At 49.0% G+C, this 19,021-nt stretch overlaps 1 protein-coding gene and 1 long non-coding RNA gene across 6 annotated transcripts in view; one reads left to right on the forward strand and one right to left on the reverse strand.

Moving 5' to 3' along the window:
• Positions 1-249: 249 nt before the first annotated feature.
• DPP3 (dipeptidyl peptidase 3) overlaps positions 250-19,021 on the reverse strand; it is a 33,092-nt gene continuing 14,320 nt past the window's right edge. For all 5 annotated transcript variants that reach the window (XM_038563823.1, XM_038563822.1, XM_038563825.1 and 2 more), the window contains exons 6-18: positions 18,885-18,978; positions 15,653-15,783; positions 15,410-15,540; positions 15,274-15,332; positions 12,207-12,401; positions 11,903-12,015; positions 11,496-11,588; positions 10,080-10,142; positions 9,853-9,977; positions 9,612-9,732; positions 8,356-8,535; positions 3,655-3,817; positions 250-787 (exon numbers count right to left, since the gene is read on the reverse strand). In XM_038563823.1, the coding sequence (XP_038419751.1) occupies positions 615-787; positions 3,655-3,817; positions 8,356-8,535; positions 9,612-9,732; positions 9,853-9,977; positions 10,080-10,142; positions 11,496-11,588; positions 11,903-12,015; positions 12,207-12,401; positions 15,274-15,332; positions 15,410-15,540; positions 15,653-15,783; positions 18,885-18,978 (1,641 nt within the window). In that variant the 3' untranslated portion in view covers positions 250-614. The remainder of the gene's footprint in view (positions 788-3,654; positions 3,818-8,355; positions 8,536-9,611; positions 9,733-9,852; positions 9,978-10,079; positions 10,143-11,495; positions 11,589-11,902; positions 12,016-12,206; positions 12,402-15,273; positions 15,333-15,409; positions 15,541-15,652; positions 15,784-18,884; positions 18,979-19,021) is intronic.
• On the forward strand, positions 661-5,307 carry LOC119864264. Its single transcript, XR_005373615.1, has 3 exons — positions 661-819; positions 2,051-2,149; positions 4,636-5,307. It is a non-coding gene; the product is annotated as an uncharacterized LOC119864264 (long non-coding RNA).

The raw sequence follows: 19,021 nt of genomic DNA on the forward strand, positions 1-19,021 counted from the left end.
AAATTGAGTTTCCAGTTTTTAGGTTCCTGGAATATTTTTAAATACAGGATAATGCCACAAAGGAGAACTGCAGAAAGTGTGCTATGCTCCTCCTCATGGCTGTGTATCATTTAGAAGTGTTATCAAAACCCTGTTGTGGAGGGGAACCTAAACTGACATTCTTCCCTTCCCCAGGCCTTGATCCCTTTGCCCTGCTGGGAGCAAATGAGAAGCAAGGCAAAAATCAAAGATTCACACAAATTCCAAAGATGGTGGTTGTTTCTAATGTTTATTTTTCTGGTTATAAAAGTAATGAAGAGCACTGGATTGGGAGAGGTTTTAAGTCCTGTAGCATTTAGATAGTTCTCAGAACTTCCATTCCCTTATCTGGGAAGCAGCATAAGGAGCCCGGCCTTGCCCACTCTTTCCAAGGGCAGTGCAGATCAAATGAGATAACACAGGAGAAGCACTCGGTAAACTGGCAAGTGCCCACAAATGGAAGGGGTTAGTGTCACCACCCTTGGCTGAGGTAGCACCAAGGTGCGAGCTCCTGCTCCTCCCCTAGCACACAAATGAAAGGGGGGTCACTTGCAACCCTGGTTTGGTGGAGTTGGGGGAGGAGCTGCATAAATCTCTCAAGCCTGGTCAGATGAGGCCTCATTGGGGCACTTCCAGAACCGGGCATCGGCTGTGGCCAGCTGAGTGAGGACCTCCTCCAACTCGGGCCCATCCTCTGGGAAGCGCTCGGAGAAGGATCGGATGAGGCCAGCAGCAGAGGCCTCATACTCGAGAAGCTGTACTTCTGAGTCTGGAGAGGAGAAGGAAAAAAAACATCAGCAGGTAAAGGTCTTAATAGGAAGCAGATAATCGGGATCCCTGGGTGGCGCAGCGGTTTGGCGCCTGACTTTGGCCCGGGGCACGATCCTGGAGACCAGGGATCGAATCCCACATCGGGCTCCCGGTGCATGGAGCCTGCTTCTCCCTCTGCCTATGTCTCTGCCCCCCCCCCCCTCTCTCTCTGTGACTATCATAAATAAATAAAAATTAAAAAAAAAAAAAAAAAAAAGGAAGCAGATAATCACAATCATAATCATAGGAGCAGGTAGTCTTCCTGAGCTCTTACCATGTGCCAAAAATTGTGCTCAGTGTCTTCTTATCTAATTTAATCTCTACAATAACCTGATGAGGAAGGGAGCATTAAAGAGGGAGTATTCAATGAATTGTTGCATTCATTCATTCACTTAATAAGTGTATACTCTGGTGCCATGTTAGGTTAAATAGACAGTCCTTGGCCTCCAGGAGCGTACAGTCCAGCAATTGTTTCATCTCTGACTACTGTGGGACCTTGGACAAGTTTCACAACCTGTCCAAGCCTCATTTTCCTCACCTATAAAGTGGGGGTGAGCACAGGGCTTCTTCTTTCAAGAAGCTACAGTGATTAAATACAATAATGCATCGAATGAATGCTCAATAAGTGCTAGCTATCACTAGCATCGTTATCTTGAGCACTCAGAAGAACTAAAGGGGCACCCATTTAACTCATGGGCTGTTCTGAGGGTCCCCTGAGTCCTCATGGGAAGCATTTCCCTCCGACATACTTTCACTGTTCCACCCACTCATAGAGCCTTGTCATGCTTTGTGGCACTGTGGGGTGTATGTAGCTAAGAGCACAGGCTTTGGGTTCAGACAGCACATGTTTAAATCCTGGTTCTGCCACCCACTAACTGTTGACCGCAGGCAAATACACAGCCCCTCAATGTCTCAGTTTCCAGTTGAAAAATGAAACAATAACTTCCCCATGGGGCTGTTGGGAGTTAATCCATTCAAAGTTTTTACCCAGTGACTGGCACATGGAAGTCCTCCAAAGTTACTCACCATCATCATCATCACCACCACCACCATCACCACCATCCCTTTGAAAATCCCACTTGGTCTTCAGGCTTAGTTTAACTACTTCCTCCCCAGATTCCCTCAAAGGTGAATGTGATCTTCCCTTCTCTAAGTGTTCAGACACCGTTTGGCCCCCTTGGGCGCTTATTAACACTCCCTGGCTGTGATCATTCCTCTCTAGGTCTTATTCCTAATGGACTGTGAACTACTTGAGGCAAGGGCCTGGGTCTGATTCATCTCTCCATCCCCAAGAGCCACAACGGGCTGGACAATCAAAATGGTAATGTAATGAGCACTTACTCCGTGTCTGGCATGATTTGTCTATTACTCATCTGACATGCATTAAGCAGCTCCTGTGTGCCAGATTCTATGCTAGCTACTTGCTGGGGATGTGCTATTCCTGCTGATATGAAGTATGGCATATAGGAAAATAGTAGAGTGATAGTGCATGAAGGGATTGCTTTAGGTTGAGGGGTCTTTAACAGAGACCAGAATGATAGGAAGGACCAACCACAGACTGTGCCCAGCAGAGGAAACAGTGAGTGCAAAGGCTATGGGAGGGGAGTGAGCTCAGGGGGTTGGAACGTAGAAAGGCGATGAGCCCCGGGAGCCAGTGAGCCAGGAAGAGGGGTCTCTGAGGCCTTCCAGGGGTCAGGGTCAAACCCCCTGAAGCCTCTGAAGTGCAGTGTAAAGAGTTGGAAATAAGCCTCTTAAATGTGTCTTCCTCACCAGGCAGAGTAATTATTTCATTTAACTTTCACAACTGCTTGTGACTATGGGAGTGAGGAGCACTCTTAATCTGACTCTAGGCTCCTCCAGTAAAGAGCTGTAAGCTCTGTGCCTCAGTTTTCTTAACTGCAAGATGTAAACTGTAACTACTTCATTGGCTTATGGTGAGGATTTATTTTTATTTTTTTGAAATATGCTCTGTGCCCAGTGTGGTGCTTGAACTCATGACCCCAAAGTCAAGAGTCACATGCTCCACTGACTGAGCCTGTTAGCCATCCCTGTGGTGAGGATTTAAAGAGTTAATCCATGGAAAGCAGTAAGAGCTTGAAGGAAGTACCCAATTCAGGTTTGCTACAGCATCAGCACACAATCAACACTGGCTTTATGGATGAAGACAAGGTCACAGAGCTGCTCTGAACCTCACACTATGGTGCACCTCTGCTTAGGTGCCTCAGGTGACAGGAGTCAGGAAAGATGGATTAAGAGGTAAGAGGAAATGCAGCAGGATGCTGGGCCCCCAAGGGCCCCCAATACAATAGGTGCAGTGCAGACAGGGTCAAGGCTTTTGGAAACAGAATCATCACTTGAGAAGGAAGAGGGCCCATGGGCCTGCTGATCGCTCTCCTGGGCTCTGTGGAGTCACATTGTCCCTTGGGTTCCACCAGCCCATTGGGTCCAATTCATGCCTGCCCCTCACCCTCGTCCCCAGGTAACGACAGGCCTGATTCTTTTTTTTTTTTTTTTTTTTTTTTTAACGACAGGCCTGATTCTTCAGGATCATGCCTGGTTTCTCCAAGAGCCTGGGGTCTGTTTGTTCCACTAGCCCCTGCTCTGCTGACCTTCCACAAACCTCCAGTTGCTATCTTATAAGCAGCATAGCCCTGCATGTGTGGGGTGGTGGTGGTAGATGCCAAGGTTCAGACCTAGGGTTTGGCATGGGGAGGACTGGGTGAATGAGGGAAAGAGGCAGGAGTCACCTCAGGTAGCCTTGCCTGAGCCCAGGGATGGGTTCCAGGCCTCCTTTTGTAAATCAAAGGGGGCTGGGGAGTCCATTACCTTCAAGGCGAGTGTTGGGCTGAACGATGAGCTTCCGAGACTCCTTGCGGAGCAGCACTGTGTCCCTAAGGGTGAGGAAGCACTCAGGGGATGCATCAGTGACCGCTGCATACCCCTCATACAGAGCCCGGCCTCCGGCCACATCTCCTGTGGACTTCAACACCTGTGGGAAGGCAAAAAGAATTAGTGCCTATGACGGGCAACTCCCTGCATCCATGGGGCTTTGCCAGGGGCCACAGCCAACTGTGCCCACCCTGGATGGTATCTGCTGTCTCATGGTATTACCACTTGTGCCCAGTAAAGTGAAGCTAATGTTTCTCATTTGGTTGTCTCATTTGAGCTGCAGACAGAGAAAGCATTATCATCTTCCTCTTAAAAAAAAAAAAAGCATATTACATATACAAAATATATAGAATATATATTAGGTTATAATATATAGGTTATAAAAAGTGATACATTGATTATTTAAAAAAAACAAGATGCCCATACAACCAGCACCCAGCTTAAGAGTTAGTTCCCTCCCTTTTTTTCAATTAAAAATTAAAAAAAAAAAAAGGGGATGCCCAGGTGGCTCAGCAGTTGAGTGTCTGCTTTTGGCTCTGGGTGTGATCCTGGAATCCTGGGATGGAGTTCCATGTCAGGCTTCCTACATGGAACCTGCTTCTCCTTCTGCCTATATCTCTGCCTCTCTCCGTGTGTCTCTCATGAATAAATAAAATCTTTAAAAATAAATAAATAGGGATTCCTGGGTGGCGCAGTGGTTTAGCGCCTGCCTTTGGCCCAGGGCGCGATCCTGGAGACCCGGGATCGAATCCCACATCGGGCTCCCGGTGCATGGAGCCTGCTTCTCCCTCTGCCTGTGTCTCTGCTGTTCTCTCTCTGTGTGACTATCATGAATAAATAAATAAAATCTTTTAAAAAAATAAAAATAAAATAAAAATAAATAAATAAAATAAAAATTAAATTTTTTTTTTTAATTAGGTAGGTTCCATGCCCAGTGTGGGGCTTGAACTCATGGCTGTGACATCAAGAGTTGTATGGTCTACTGATGGAGCCAGCCAGGCGTCCCAAGGATTTCCTGTCTGAGGCAATAATCTTTGATTCTGGGCTTATTATTCCCTTATGTTCCCTGAATTCTGCTCTCGACCAGGTTATTTTAACTTTTGCTCGTGTCCTGTGATTTGCTTTTTCTGCTTGAGTTATGTGTGAGATTCATCTGTGTTCGTGCATGCAGTTCACCCTTCTCACTGCTGTCCACTATTCCACTCATAAACACCACAGGTGAATCTCTTCCCATGTGAATGGGCAACTTGTGCTGTCTAGCTCTCAGCACCCTGTGGACACCTTGGGCACCTCCTGATGAACAGAATGAACAGGTGCAGGTTTCTCTGGGAGAGTCAGTGGTCTAGAGGTCAAGGGAACGCTCCACCTTAGACGAGCCCACATTGTTCTCCAAAGTTGCTGTACCAGGTGTTGCTCCCAGAAGCAGTGGCTGTCAGTCCTGCCTGCTCTGTATACCAGGCTGGTGTTGGCAGCTTCTCATTTTTGCCAAGCTGGTGGGTATAAAGCTCATGTGATTTAAACTGTGCTTTTCTGATTGCCCAAGAGGTTGAATATCTTCCCGCAAGTTGATGTGTTATTCATTTTCTTCTTCCTCCCTTTTTTTTTTTTCTTCCTCCCTTTTTTAAGGATGCTTTCAATCTTCTATTTTATTTTTTTTTAAGATTTTATTTATTTGAGATATATAGAGAGAGACAGTGAGAGAAAGAGAGAGCAGTGGGGAGAGTGGGGAGAGGGAGAAGCAGGCTCTCTGCTGAGCTGGGAGCCCAACAGAGTGCTCAGTACCAGGACCCTGGGATCATGACCTGAGGTAAAGGCAGATACCCAATCAGCTGAGCCACCTAGGTGCCCCAACCTTAGACCTTTCCACACTGCCCCTAATGACTCTTCACCTCTCTTAATTTTCTATCTTGGTCTCTGTGCTACGTGTTGTATACTTTCTTTTATCTTTAGCTGGATCTCAAACCTGTTTAACCTGCCTATTTTTAGTTTCAAGGGTTATGCAGTTTATTTCTGGGAGTTGCATTTGGTTCTTTTCCAAATATCTGACATCTTGCATGTCCAATCCTTACTGCTTCTGATTAGCAGGTGTCAAAGTAGGACTCCTACTAGGGCCCCCTCCAGGTAAGCCTCCACCTCTTAGATTCAGGGTTATAAGGATTCTCTGCGGGAGGGGGTGGTGGTGGTGGAGGTGGTGGAGAATGATCTCCAGGGGGAAAGTTTTGTTTTTGTTTTTTTTTCGGGGGGACAGTTAAAGAGAACATTTCATCCTTCTCTCTTCCCAGCAGTACTAAGCACACAGAAATTAGTGGAGACACATTTATCAAGCCACCATGTCGGATCCCATGAACTTAAACAGGGAGTTGGTAACATGGAAGCCAATTGGAGGCAGGACAGGTATAAGGAGGAGACCTAGCAAACTGAGGAGCCATGCCATGTCCAAATGCCAAAATACAGTGGCTGCTGCTCAGTTTCCACCAGTTGTTTACATGGGACTTGAGCCTATTGATGCCAGTCCTTCCAAGAAGCAGATTTATACCTGACCCTGTCAATTTTCACAATACAAGGTGGGCCAAAAGGGACTGTGTTTGTGACCCTGGCTGAAGCCTTTCCTTGTGGAAATGTCTTCATCTTCCCCACTTGCTGTCTCCTTGCTGTGCTCTTGGCTTTTGCTAGGGGTCTGATCAAACAAATGGCCATGTCAAAAATATCTCCATACTTCCTATCTTCTGTAAAGCTACTGCTGAGGTTACTGTCTATCCTGCTGAATGATTTCTCTTGTACAGAGATCCAACTGGTTCAGTCTCTAGAACGGAACACTCTCTGCTTGTTCCATACTCAGTTCAATATTGGGCTAGGATTTAGCAGATTTGATTCCTTCACCTAGTGACTTAACATTATTAATAAACAACTTTAGAATAACTCAAGATATCCGGAAAAATTGCAAAGATAGAACAGAGCGTTTCCATATGCCCCTTGCCCAGTGTCTCCTCTTGTTAACACTGTACAAAATTAGTGCATTACTATCAACTAAATTCTAGGCTTCTTTAGATTTCAACCTAGTTGTCCCATTAATGACCTTTTTCTATTCCAGAATCTAATCTAAGACACACTACGTTGCATTTTGCATATACTGATTTTTTTTTTAAGATTTCATTTACTTATTTGAGAGAGAGAGTGAGAGAGGAGGAGGAGCAGAGGAGGGAGGAGAATGAATCTTCAGCAGACTGTGCACTGAGCTCATAGCCCAACACAGAGCTTGATCCCAGGACCCTGAGATCACGACCTGAGCAGAAATCAAGAGTCGGACACCTAACTGACTGAGCCACGTAGGTACCTCTGCATCTACTAATTCCTAATTTCTTTTTTGAAGATTTTATTTATTTATTAATGAGAGATACAGAGAGACAGAGAGAGGCAGAGACACAGGCAGAGGGAGAAGCAGGCTCCATGCAGGGAGCCCGACGTGGGACTCGATCCCTGGTCTTCAGGATCAGGCCCTGGGCTGAAGGTGGCGCTAAACCGCTGAGCCACCTTGGCCACCCTAATTCCTAATTTCTAATTTTATTTTACTTTAAAGGCCAAACACATCTTTTATTTAAAAATGCCTTAAATCCTTTCTGGAAACAGGTAGGAGTATGATCATGGAGATATTTGCTGAGTTGAAGACTGGGCCTTCTATCAGTTGAAAAAGCTGGCAGGACCCAGTTCCAATGGAAGGTACTGCACAGTGGAGAGGGGGCCTTTGAATGGTTCTCAAACTTTGCTGAGTGTCAGATTCACACAGCAGGCAGGTAAACATGCAGATTCCTGGGCGCTACTCTCATGATTTCTGAATCAGGTCTGGGGCGATCCCCAGGAATCTGCATCTGTAGCCTGCTTCTGAGTGAGGCTGATGCTGCTCGTCCATGGACCACACCTCATGTCACACTGGCTTGGATAACACAACATTCTATTTGCTCAATATGTTGTGTCATTTGATTGCTGCCAGGTGAGGCAGGAGATGTATCCCATTAATTAGATAAGAAAAGTGGGGCCCAGCAAGGCAGAATATGTTGCCCCAATGACATGGCTAGTTAATAGTGTCATCAAAACCCCAAAAAGTCCTGACTCTAAGCATTCCTACATGGGGGGGAAGCCAGAGCCACACTGACCATTGTCCTTCACCTACTAAGCTCCAGGCCTCCTTCTGTCCCTCAACTCATGAAGTTCATTCCAGTCCCCACACTTTATGCTTTATGCTTTCTGTTTCTTCTGCTCACAGACCTTCTCATACTGGTTCCTGCCTGGCACTCAAATTGCAGCTTAAACGCCATCTCCTCCAAGAAGCCTTCCCTGACCACCCAGGCTAAGGAAGCTGTACATTCCTTTTCCCTCCAATTTCACCTGCTATTGCATCACCAATTTATAGCTCTTGTCATGATTTGAAATCATCTCATTCACTTATTGTTTACACGTTCACCACAACATAAGAAACCGCTCATAGCTTACGCCAGACCATGCCTGGCACATGGTCACACTCGGTGTACACACTTGTCCAATGAATGAATGAGTGAATGAACGGATGATCAGAAGGCTACGAGGCAGTGCTAGAGGATGGAGAGACAGGGTGAGGTGGGAAGGTAAGAGGGCTCCACGGACCTGAAGTTTCCTCAGGAACCTCTCCAGGGCGGGCTTGCCCACAGGCCGGATCTTGTTGCGGTCGAGGCGGACCCGGGCATCTGGGCGCCCATCAGCGCCTGTGGTGGGAGTGACAGTAACAAGTCCCTCGCCAGCCTCCAGCAGGACCCTGAGGATCACAAATCGGGCCTGCATGTGGGCCTGCCAGAGCCAAACAAGAAAAGAATCATTTACATCCCTGAGATAAGATACATCAGAAGCTTGGTCCAAAGCCTGAATATAATATGTGCTCACTCCTTGTCAATTATTCTTATCATTTCATTCTCCCTCACCCTGTGGATCTTTCTCTACTTATTCCTCTCCCCTTAAATTCTTCATCCCCTCTCTGCTCACAAGGGGAAGGCAGGCTGCCCTGGGAAACAGGAAGGCCATTTCCAGGCAGGACCGAGAGCCCTGTGCTTCCCCCTTGCTAACCACCATGTCCTTCACTGCTCCAAACCCCTCCCTGATGATAGCAGATACCCCTTGGCCCCCCAACAGTCCAGGTCACCAAGCACTTTCTCCTCTACAATCTTGTTTGTATTCCACAGCGGGACCAAGTAGGCATCATGAAACCCAGTTTACAGATGATAAACAGAGGCCCAGAGAGGTGAAATGCCTTGCTTAGGATCACACAACTGTTAAGGGAGAGCAAAGACTCAGACCTCAGTTTCTTGACTCTAAAACATGTTATTTTGATGATGTAAGATTCCCTCAAGACATACTTGTATGAATTTTAAAAACATTCCTATTGTTTACTCTATTTCCAAAGGACATCTCATAACTGAGCAGCCTAGCCTGAAGGCAAACTGCTTGGATTTGAATCCTGGCTGTGCTGCTTACCAGCAAGTTACTTAATTTCTCTGTGCCTCAATTTCTTCATCTATAAAATGAAGGTAATAATAGTTTCCTGGGGTTGACACTGGGAGCAAGGAGTTAATTCAGGTAAAGTGCTTAGAACTGTGTGTAGCACTGACACAGGTCAGTTATTAGCAGTTGTAGTAAAATCACCTCAGCTGATCTGCCCTCAGAGGTGGGCAAGGAGACTATTACTCCCGTTGCACAGACAGGGACATTGAGTTCACAGCAGTGTGACCTACCCCCATAAGCACTAGTCTGGGATTAAACCCAGTTCACGGGTCTCGTAGGTAGATATGGTTGTCCCATCTCTACACCTAGAATCCTGACCTTGGACCCCACTGCCGGCCCTCCCCCTGATGGCTCTCTCTGGTCCCCACCTGTCTCCAGCTGGAGGCCTCAGGGGTGTAGAACTCCAGGGCGAGAAGCCCAGCCCGAACCATGTTGAGCCAGTTCACGTAGATCACATCTTCTGCATCAGCCCCCTCAAAGCCAAAGATCCTGGGGAAGGGGCAGGGAGGCAGCAGGGGCAGTCAGAGGCTGCCTGGGTCCTGACCCCCACCAGTACACCCTCCATCCACAAGGGAGGCCCACCCCCCCGCCCCGGCCTGCTGCTCATACTCCAGCACTTGGGGGTTGAGGCAGAGGTAGAGGCCCACGCTTTCAGCCCGGCATTCTTCGTAGCTAGAGGCGATGGTACTGAACTTGCTATCCCAGGTCTCCCCACTCCGGTACCAGCTCTGAATCTGGGAGGCGAGGCCCAGGAATTAGGTAGGCTTAGGGGCAGCTGCCACCCCAGGCATGCCCAGACCCCCAGCACCTGGGGTGTCTGCCGAGGCTGCCCTCACCTGTTCACCCGTCTCTGGGTTGATCACTGTCTCCTGGTCAAAGTTAAGTGCTCCTTTCTCATCCTGCAGAATGGTCAAGACATGAGATGAGTGAGGGAAAGGTGCCTGCCCCAGCCCATTACTGCAGCCAGGGAGGGATTCAAGTGCCATCCACACGCCGCTGCCTCCAAACCTGAGTCCTGTGACCCTGGCCCCCAGCCACATGAAAACCCAGACCTGGGATCTCCAGACCCCAGGTATGTACCAGCGGATGGTCCAGAAAGCTTGGCAGCTTGGTTGCTGCTCCCCATGCTGGCAGAGGCCATGGCCTGTGATTCTCTACCTCCAATAAGCATCAGCCTCACTAACTACTCCATGTGCCAAGCATCTTTTATGCGCCATCCGTTTATTCCTCACAACCTCCCCCCTGCCATGGTTCTGCTACCCCACCTCACAGGGAGGGGGGAAATGAGGCTCAGACACTACAAGCCACAGAGTGGAATCGGAGCACATCACCTCCATGCACACTATCTCTTGACAATAACACCCATTTCCAGAGGGCCTACTATGTCAGGCAAGACCTAGGGCTTTGCTTTTATTCCTCATGATAGCCCATATGGTAGGAGCCAGGGTCCCTGTTTTACAGATGGGCCAACTGAGGCTCAGGAAGGAGAACTAACTTATCCAAGGACACGGAGTGGCCACATTTGTCCCCACTGCCCTGTGGCTTTAAGCCTGGACAAGGCCCAATGCTAGGCTGCTGTCCCCTTTAGCTGCTCTCTGAAGCCTCCTGACCCCTGACCCTCCCAACTCAGTGAGGTGCCCTACCCCACAGCAAGCGGGACCCAAGCCAGAACCCTGCTCTCTCTGATGTCCTGGCCCCACCTGCCTCTGGTCATCTCATCTGTGCAGCTCTGTGCTAGGGGGCCAGAAAGGGCTCTTCTCAGCCTGGCAGGAAGGCTGTCTGTCTGCTTTATATTCTGTGCATGGATGTCACAGGGGCTCCAGCCACTCGGATGGGCTGGCAGGAAGGGGCTGTTCTGGGGAGATGTGACTCACTCCCTATTAATACCTGGAAAGGTACAGGTTCCAGGGAATAGTAGTACAAAGCCAGACCATGCAGCAGCCTCCGGACTGGGAGCCTCCAAAGACTGTCCCTCACAGCCTCCCTGTCCCTGGTGCTGAGTCACCTCCAGGGCAGGCTTCTGTGGCCTAAGCCAAACAACCCTCCCTGTGCAGGAGACCCCAGCTGGACTGTCCCTTAGGCTCTGCACCCTTGGGGCTCCTGGGACAGCTTGGGGGAGGGTGATATAGGGACTTCCTTCCTTCAGGGGCCATTTCCCCCACTTAACCCAAAGCCCCTGAAGGCAAAGACAGAAGTGGCTTCAACCTGGCTGGGGTTGACCATGGGGGAGGGGAGTTGTGGACACTTCTCACCTGTACAAACAGCTTGCCGCTGCCATGGCCCAGCAGCTCATGCAGTCCCACCTGCACATCAAAGGAGGGCCCCTTCCAGCGGATGTACAGGTCCTACCAAGACAAGCAGAGATCCATGCTACCCACTGCCCCACCACAGCCCCGCGGCCAGCTAATGCCTCCTTCATGCCAGGCTCCATGAGGGGCACCTCTTGGCCTATCTCATCCTTGCAACAACCTGGAGCAAGGGATTGCCTCTGCTGCTTGACAGGTGAGCAAACAGGCCATGTAACAGGGCCATGAGGCCAGGAAGTAGCTGAGCTGGGATGGCAGCCCCGCTCTTTCCTCTCCCTGCACTGGGCCTTCCACCTTCCTGTGCCGGCTATCAGGCCAGGCCCGACCCAAACCCTTGGGCTGTCAGTGCCCACCTTGTCATCCTCTTCCAGGAAGGTAAGCTTCTCCCGCTGTGTGGCATAGGCCACAGCCAGCACATTTCCCAGCGACACATTCTTAAAGCCATCCGTCTGCCTCAGGTCATCATCTGGAGAAGGTGGGGAGGGAGTCAGGGCGAAGGGGCAAACATCAAGGGCCACAGACAAAGGAGTCTAGACAGGAGGATGCTGCTGGGATGGAGAACTGAGTAGGGTACATGGCCAGGGCCACTGTGTGGAGGGGGAGGGGCAACTCTAAATGGAGGCCTAGGGGCTATTGTCACAGATTGAGGAAGCTCACAGTTGGGGATGTTGATTCCAGCAGGGATGCCAGAGCCAGAGAAGGTGAGAACATCCAGGGAGGTGAAGTCAGGGGTGAGGAACTTGTCCTTCTCGAAGGCCGGGGGCCAGGGTAGCTCCTTCAGCAGCTGTTCCGCACTTGCCACCAGACACTCAAACTTGGCACTCATGGCCTTGTTCACCATGGCCACAAAGCCTGTAGGGAGGGAGGTGGGCTGTGGGCTGGCAGGATTTCGAGGGGTCCCCTCCCCCACTCAACTCTGCTACCCCTCCAGCCATCATGCAGGTACTAAATGTCTGCTGCATGTAACACCCTTTGCTGGCCAGTGGGACAGTGACCCAGGCCTGGCCTTGCCTTCATAGAGGTCCCTGGGGTGGACAGGATGCAAAGAGAAGGCTTCACTGGTAACATCTGAGATGGACCTTAAAAGGAGGTGGGAGGGAGCACATAGAGGATGGTAGGCAAAGATCAGATTCCCCATGGAAGGGACTACATGAACAAAAAAATATGTTCTCTTTTGGGAGCAACTGAACTATCCTGCATGGCTAGAGCATCTGGCTTGTGAAGTGGGGATTATGGCTGCTACAGAGGAGGGCTGGGACTGATCCTTTCAGGTTTAATGCAGTTAAACCTAGCCGCTGTTTGTTTCCAAAGTTGCACTCCATAAGATGCAGTTTCTATGAGAGCCTTCATAAAGAAAAAGCTTCCTGGTTAAATAAGTTTGAATACTATATGCTCTACTTCCGACTTCTTAGAGATTCCTGATATACATTGCATATTAGAAGCACTGAAGAGTCCTGTAGGCAAGACCTCCTGCTACTTAGCACTAAACCCTTCATGGTATAATTCCTGTGAACCCCGCATGAACTATACCTTGGAAAGGCCTGGCCTAAACTACTGCCTGGTCAGGCTCTTACAAAGAATGGAGTAACTTGGCCAAGGGTTAGACTTGGCAAAGCCTCCCTGTGTCAGGTGGAATTGACATACAAGGTCAGGAAGACACGACGATTAAAATAGCAGAGAAGGGCAGCCCCGGTGGCGCAGGTTTAGCACCACCTGCAGCCCAGAGCGTGATCCTGGAGACTCTGGATCGAGTCCCACGTCAGGCTCTCTGCATGGAGCCTGCTTCTCCCTCTGCCTGTGTCTCTGCTACTCTCTCTCTCTCTGCATCTCTATGAATGAATAAATAAATAAAATCTTTAAAAAAATAAAATAGCAGAGAAGAAAAAGCAACCACAAGGGCTGGTTAAATAAATCAGGGCGCAGCTATATGATGGCACACCATGCAAATATTAGTCGGGTTGTAAAATATCAAATGTCATGAGAAATTATAATGTTACGCAGCTATTTAAAAGAACGGCTGGCTCAGTCGGTACACCCTTGATCTCAGGGTCATGAGTTCAAGTTCCACATTGGGCATGGAGCCTACTTAAAATAAAAGTAAAAATAAAAGAACATGGTAGGGGGATCCCTGGGTGGCGCAGCGGTTTAGCGCCTGCCTTTGGCCCAGGGCGCGATCCTGGAGACCCGGGATCAAATCCCACGTCGGGCTCCCGGTGCTTGGAGCCTGCTTCTCCCTCTGCCTATGTCTCTGCCCCTCTCTCTCTCTCTCTGTGACTATCATAAATAATAAATAAAAGAAAATAAATAAATAAATAAAATAAAATAAATAGATAAGTCTTTAAATAAACAAATAAACAAAAATCACAATGGACATTCCCAATTTTAACCTTGAGGTGGGTCCAATCATGGATGATTTTTTTTCAAATCTATTTTCAAAATCTGTGACCGTGAACATGGACTACTTTTCCTTTAAAAAAAATTTTTTTTTTAAATTTTTAAGTAATCTCTACATCTAGTGTGGGGCTTGAATTCACAAGCCTGGGATTAAGAGTCACATGCTTGGGACACCTGGGTGGTTCAGCAGTTAGGGGGCTGCCTTCAGCTCAGGTTGTGATCCCGGGGATCCAGGATTGAGTCCCACATCGGGCTCCTGTGTAAAGCCTACTTCTCCCTCTGCCTATGTCTCTGCCTCTCTCTCTGTCTCTCTCATGAATAAATAAATAAATAAATAAATCTTAAAAAAAAAAAAAAGTCATATGCTCTACTGAATGAGACAGCCTGGTACCCCTGGACTACTTTTCTAATAACCACAATGAGTTAGGTAAAGAGGGGAGCCTCTGAGATCAAGGTTGCTTAGGAGGTTCTGGGGTCTTGGCCTGGAGAATCAGGATCCAGGCAGGGAAGCTGCAGGTGTGCAAACCTGTCCTCCCCTTTGGCCCCTGCATCACCTGCACCCTGGGCCTGCATTTATAGGCTCAGATCTAAGCCCCCCACCAGTTGCCAGGGCTTTCCTCTCTCTTCCCAAGCTAATCTCTCTGGCTTCTAGTAGTCGGATACTCCAGAGTCTATCTCCAGGGGCTGAGGAGGATAAGGCTTGGCACAGAAGTCTAAATCCTCAGGCTGGATTCCCTGCCTTGCACAGGTGAATCCTGTGGGGGTATGGGCAGGCCTCCCACCTGCCCTTGGGATGACAGCAGCCAAGTCAAGTTCACAGTCATGATGTTAATTATTCTCCCACTCACCCAGGACCTTTTATGTACCTGGCTTGTGCTAAGCAGCCTGCATAATTATGTGTTATCCCATAATTGTTTTTATATAGAGCTATAAATGCCTCACTTCCCAAGACACCCAGAAGGGAGTGACTGATGCTCAGATGTGGGGTTTACACAGCTGGGAGGTCACACAGCCAAAGCTGGGCTTGGGACGACTGTTGCCTGTGTCCACATCAGACAGCAGAGGCAGCACAGCAAAGTGGCTCAGAGCCAAGGTGCCAGGCTTGGCCACCCACCAGCCATCCCTAAGTCACCAGTTCTGTAAAGTGTGGATAGCAACTGTCATGGGAGGACAGTGTCCAAATGAACTACTATAGCTAAGTGCCCAGTATCCAGTAAACCAACAACAGTGGTTCTGGTTACCTATATTATTATTGCCAAGCGAGGGGAGAGCCCACAGGGGACATCGGGATAAGGGTCTATAAGCTGACCACCCTCCTTCCAGGAGTTACCTTCAAACTCTCCACGGGAACCAAAGGGGTCTCGGTAGCTCTCAATGAACCCGATGTAACTGGGGGAGCAAAGAACAGAGATGGAAGAGGGGCAGGCAGGAGGAGGGGACAGTTGGGGTGAAGGCTGGTGCCTCACCTCTCCACGATGGGGCCTTTGTCCTGTATCCAGAAGCGGGAGCCCCTCTTGTGGGCCTCAATGGAGCCCTGGGTGAAACTTTCTATGTACTGAGCCAGCATCTGTTCCTGCAGGCTGTTGGCTGCATACGCCTGGGAGAGAGCAGGGGTGGGTCAGCCTGAGGCCACCCATGCATCCCAACACCTGTGTTTGCAGCCCAGAGGGATCTGGAGCTTGCACACCTCAGCCCCCAGCCACCCCTACCTTGGCTTTCTCCAGGTGCTCCACCACCTTCTGGAGAATAGGCGCATAGTCTCCCCGAGTCACCTGGAAATGGCACCCCCGGAATTCATAGCTCTTCAGCTTGGAAGTCATTTCAGAATGCAGAGTGGGCTCTGAGGGAAGAAGGTTTGCTCAGGGAAAAGGCTAGTGTAAAACACCCCAGCAAACTTCTCACCGTGACACTCTTACTCTAAGATCTCCAATGACTCTCCACGGCCTACAGAAGTTAGTAGAAATTTTCATTTTCGAAAAATACGCATATAACATAATAGGAAATATTCTAAGGGCTTTACGTCAGCTAATTCATTTAAGCCTCACATCAACTCTAGGGGGAGTTATCTCCATTTTACAGATGGGGAAACAAAGTCACAGAGAAGTAAGTTTCCAAAGGTCACATGGGCAGTAAGTGGCAGAGCAGGATTCAAACCTAGGGTGGCAAACTGTATTTAGAAAGACAGTCATCGGGATCCCTGGGTGGCGCAGCGGTTTGGCGCCTGCCTTTGGCCCAGGGCGTGATCCTGGAGACCCGGGATCGAATCCCACGTCGGGCTCCCGGTGCATGGAGCCTGCTTCTCCCTCTGCCTATGTCTCTGCCTCTCTCTCTCTCTCTGTGACTATCATAAATAAATAAAAATTAAAAAAAAAAAAAAGACAGTCATCCCTGAAATATAAGGAGCCTTATCAGGTGATGAGAGGGTGAATGGGAAGTAGAAGATGAAATGAAGAGAATATGTTGAAGAGAAGTGAAGAAGGGGACATGAGCTAAGGAAAGCAGGCTGCCTCTAGACACTAAAGCTGAATGAGGCAAGGAAATAGATTCCCCTTCTGGAGGCTCCCGAAGGAACTGGAGTCTTGTTTCAGACTTTGGACCTCCAGAACAGCAACAGAAGAAATTTATGTTGTCTTATGCCACTCAATTTGTGGGGATTTCTTGCATTTTGCCTGTTGTCACTGAACAGTAGGACATACTTCTAGGTTATGTTTTAAAAGAAAAAAGATAACCAGAGTCTCTCCCCACCTCCCAATGTGACATCCCCCATCAGGATGTGAGGGCTCTTTTCCCTCCTCTTGAAGGTGGGCAGGCTTGTGACTCTAGCAGAAGTGATGCCACATGACTGCTGATGCCAGATCATAAATGGTGACACAGCTGCCTGGCTCTCTTGGAATGCCCACTCGTGGAGGCCAGACAACACGAGCAATGTGATGAAGCCACATGAGGTGTTTTGGCCCCTAGCCCCTGCTGAGGTCCCAGCTGACAGCTACCATCTTCCACCAGATGTGTGAGTGAGCAAGCCTGAAGGTGTTTCCAGTCCCCAGGGGCTGGTAACAACCCAGTCTCCAACTCTTTGGAGATCTCAGATATTGTCACCGGGCACAAGCTGTTCCTATCATGCCCCATCCAAATTCCTGACCCACAGAGTCTGTGAGCATGAAGAGGTGGGTTTATATCCCTAAATTTGGGGGGCATTGTACACAGCAGTAGATGACACAACAGGTACGCTCAGGCAGCTTGGCTCCAGAGCCACACTCTCAAGCACTATCCTATACATAGTAGAGTATATGTAAGTATAGGCTTGGCTTATTTTCCAGTGTGATCTATTCCTATTCCCATGAACCCAATATCCCCTTCCTTAGTCAAATCAAATGACTTGCCAATCCCTAAACTTTCCCTCCACCGTGCTCTGGGCTCACACCATTCCCTCCACCAGAAGTGCTGATGCCATCTTTATCTATTCCCACACCAAATATCTGAGTTTCTACCAAGTGCTAGCCACTGGGGAGACAGTGGTCAATGAAACACACCCTTCCTCCTCTTGAGGAGCCTGTAGTCCAAAACAACAAATCTGGGACATTACTGGGTGTGCTGATGGGAAAAGAGAAGGAAAGTCATGGAAAGACAGGGCAATGTCGTAGAATAAGTGATGCCCTAGGATGGTCTAGAGGATGAGTAGGTGTCCATCACGTGAATGTGTAGGCAGTAAGAGGACTTCAAGGTGGAAGGGGAACAGACCATCAAAGTCCTAGACAGCGTATGTGAGAACATGGGGTTTTGGGGGGATTGTAAGCTGCTGAGCATGGCTGGGGCAGAGTCTAAGTGGGAGGTGAACAGGGATATGAGGCTAGGGGGTGGGAGGTGGAAAAGGAGGGCCAGGTTGCAAAGGTCCTCATAGGGCCTGCATATTTCTTTCTACACTGCATACATTTCCCTCTCACCTGGTAACAGACCCTGATTTTCCTCTGAGAATCCCCTGCTGCCAGCTCCTCCAGTTCAGGTGAGTGGGAGGGGCTGGGCTCATCACTTGGCTCTGAGACAGTTTTGGGATCAAGGTCCAGACAATCAGAGATCTATCTGTGCCTTGACCACAGGGATTAGTTCACAGATAAATATGGGATCCAAAATAGAGAAACTAGAGCCACTCCCACACCTTACTGAAGGAACTTCTGGGAGGAAAGGACCCTTTTTCTGCTTGGGTGGCCAGGCTGGTAACTGACTATCAGGCCCTGTGTGGGAGGAACATGCCATGGATAAAGTCAGAGAATGGAGCCAAGAGACAGAAAGAGAGAAATTCCTCAGAATACTGTCCGAGCAGCTGTGTTCAGCTGTGCTTGAAGCCATCCTACTCTAGGCTTCTTAATTACCCAAGTCTGTTAAGTCCCCTTCTGGTTTAGGCAAATATGCAATAGACTCTTCACTTAAGAAGAGTTCTGAATGATAGAGCCCTTGGAGGGCTCTTTGAGAGATACTCAGGAAGCAGACTTTAGGACATTCGCCATCTCTACCTTTCTAGGTCCTGAACCTCCAAAAATCCATATGGTTACCTCTTCCAGGAAGCCCTCACTGATGCGCAGTTTGGACTTCTAGCCTGTTATGGGGCATATGGCCCAGCCTCTATTCCCATTATTCACATGGATTATTGTATTTTGTGCCACTACCTGAAGGATAGGGACCATCAGAGGCTCGCAGCAGTAACACCCTCCAAGTGGCATGGAACCTCTCTCTCTGTCCTTGTACTTCCCCTGTATCTTTGCCGTCATGGCCAGCCCCAGGGCTAGGGTCCCCTCAGAGGTACCACCATGCACAGAGCACATCATGAACACAGTGACCAGTAAGTCTGTAGTCAATATGTCCTGTAACTATTATGACTGTTACTCCCTGCAGAACCCACCAACCCTCCTGGGCCCAGGACTAGAAGGGGTGTGTGAGGCAGCTCACCCATGCCAAGCACAGAAGCCAGCCGCACCTCGTAGCAGGGCTTCCCATCCAGGCTGACACCCTTGAAGAGTCGCGTGTTGTATGCACTGAGGTTCTAGAAGAGACCAGGGCAGAGGTATGGGGAAGGAGAGTAAGTC

The sequence above is a fragment of the Canis lupus genome, chromosome 18, assembly GCF_011100685.1.
Source record: "Canis lupus familiaris isolate Mischka breed German Shepherd chromosome 18, alternate assembly UU_Cfam_GSD_1.0, whole genome shotgun sequence".
NCBI classification, from domain to species: Eukaryota; Metazoa; Chordata; class Mammalia; order Carnivora; family Canidae; genus Canis; species Canis lupus.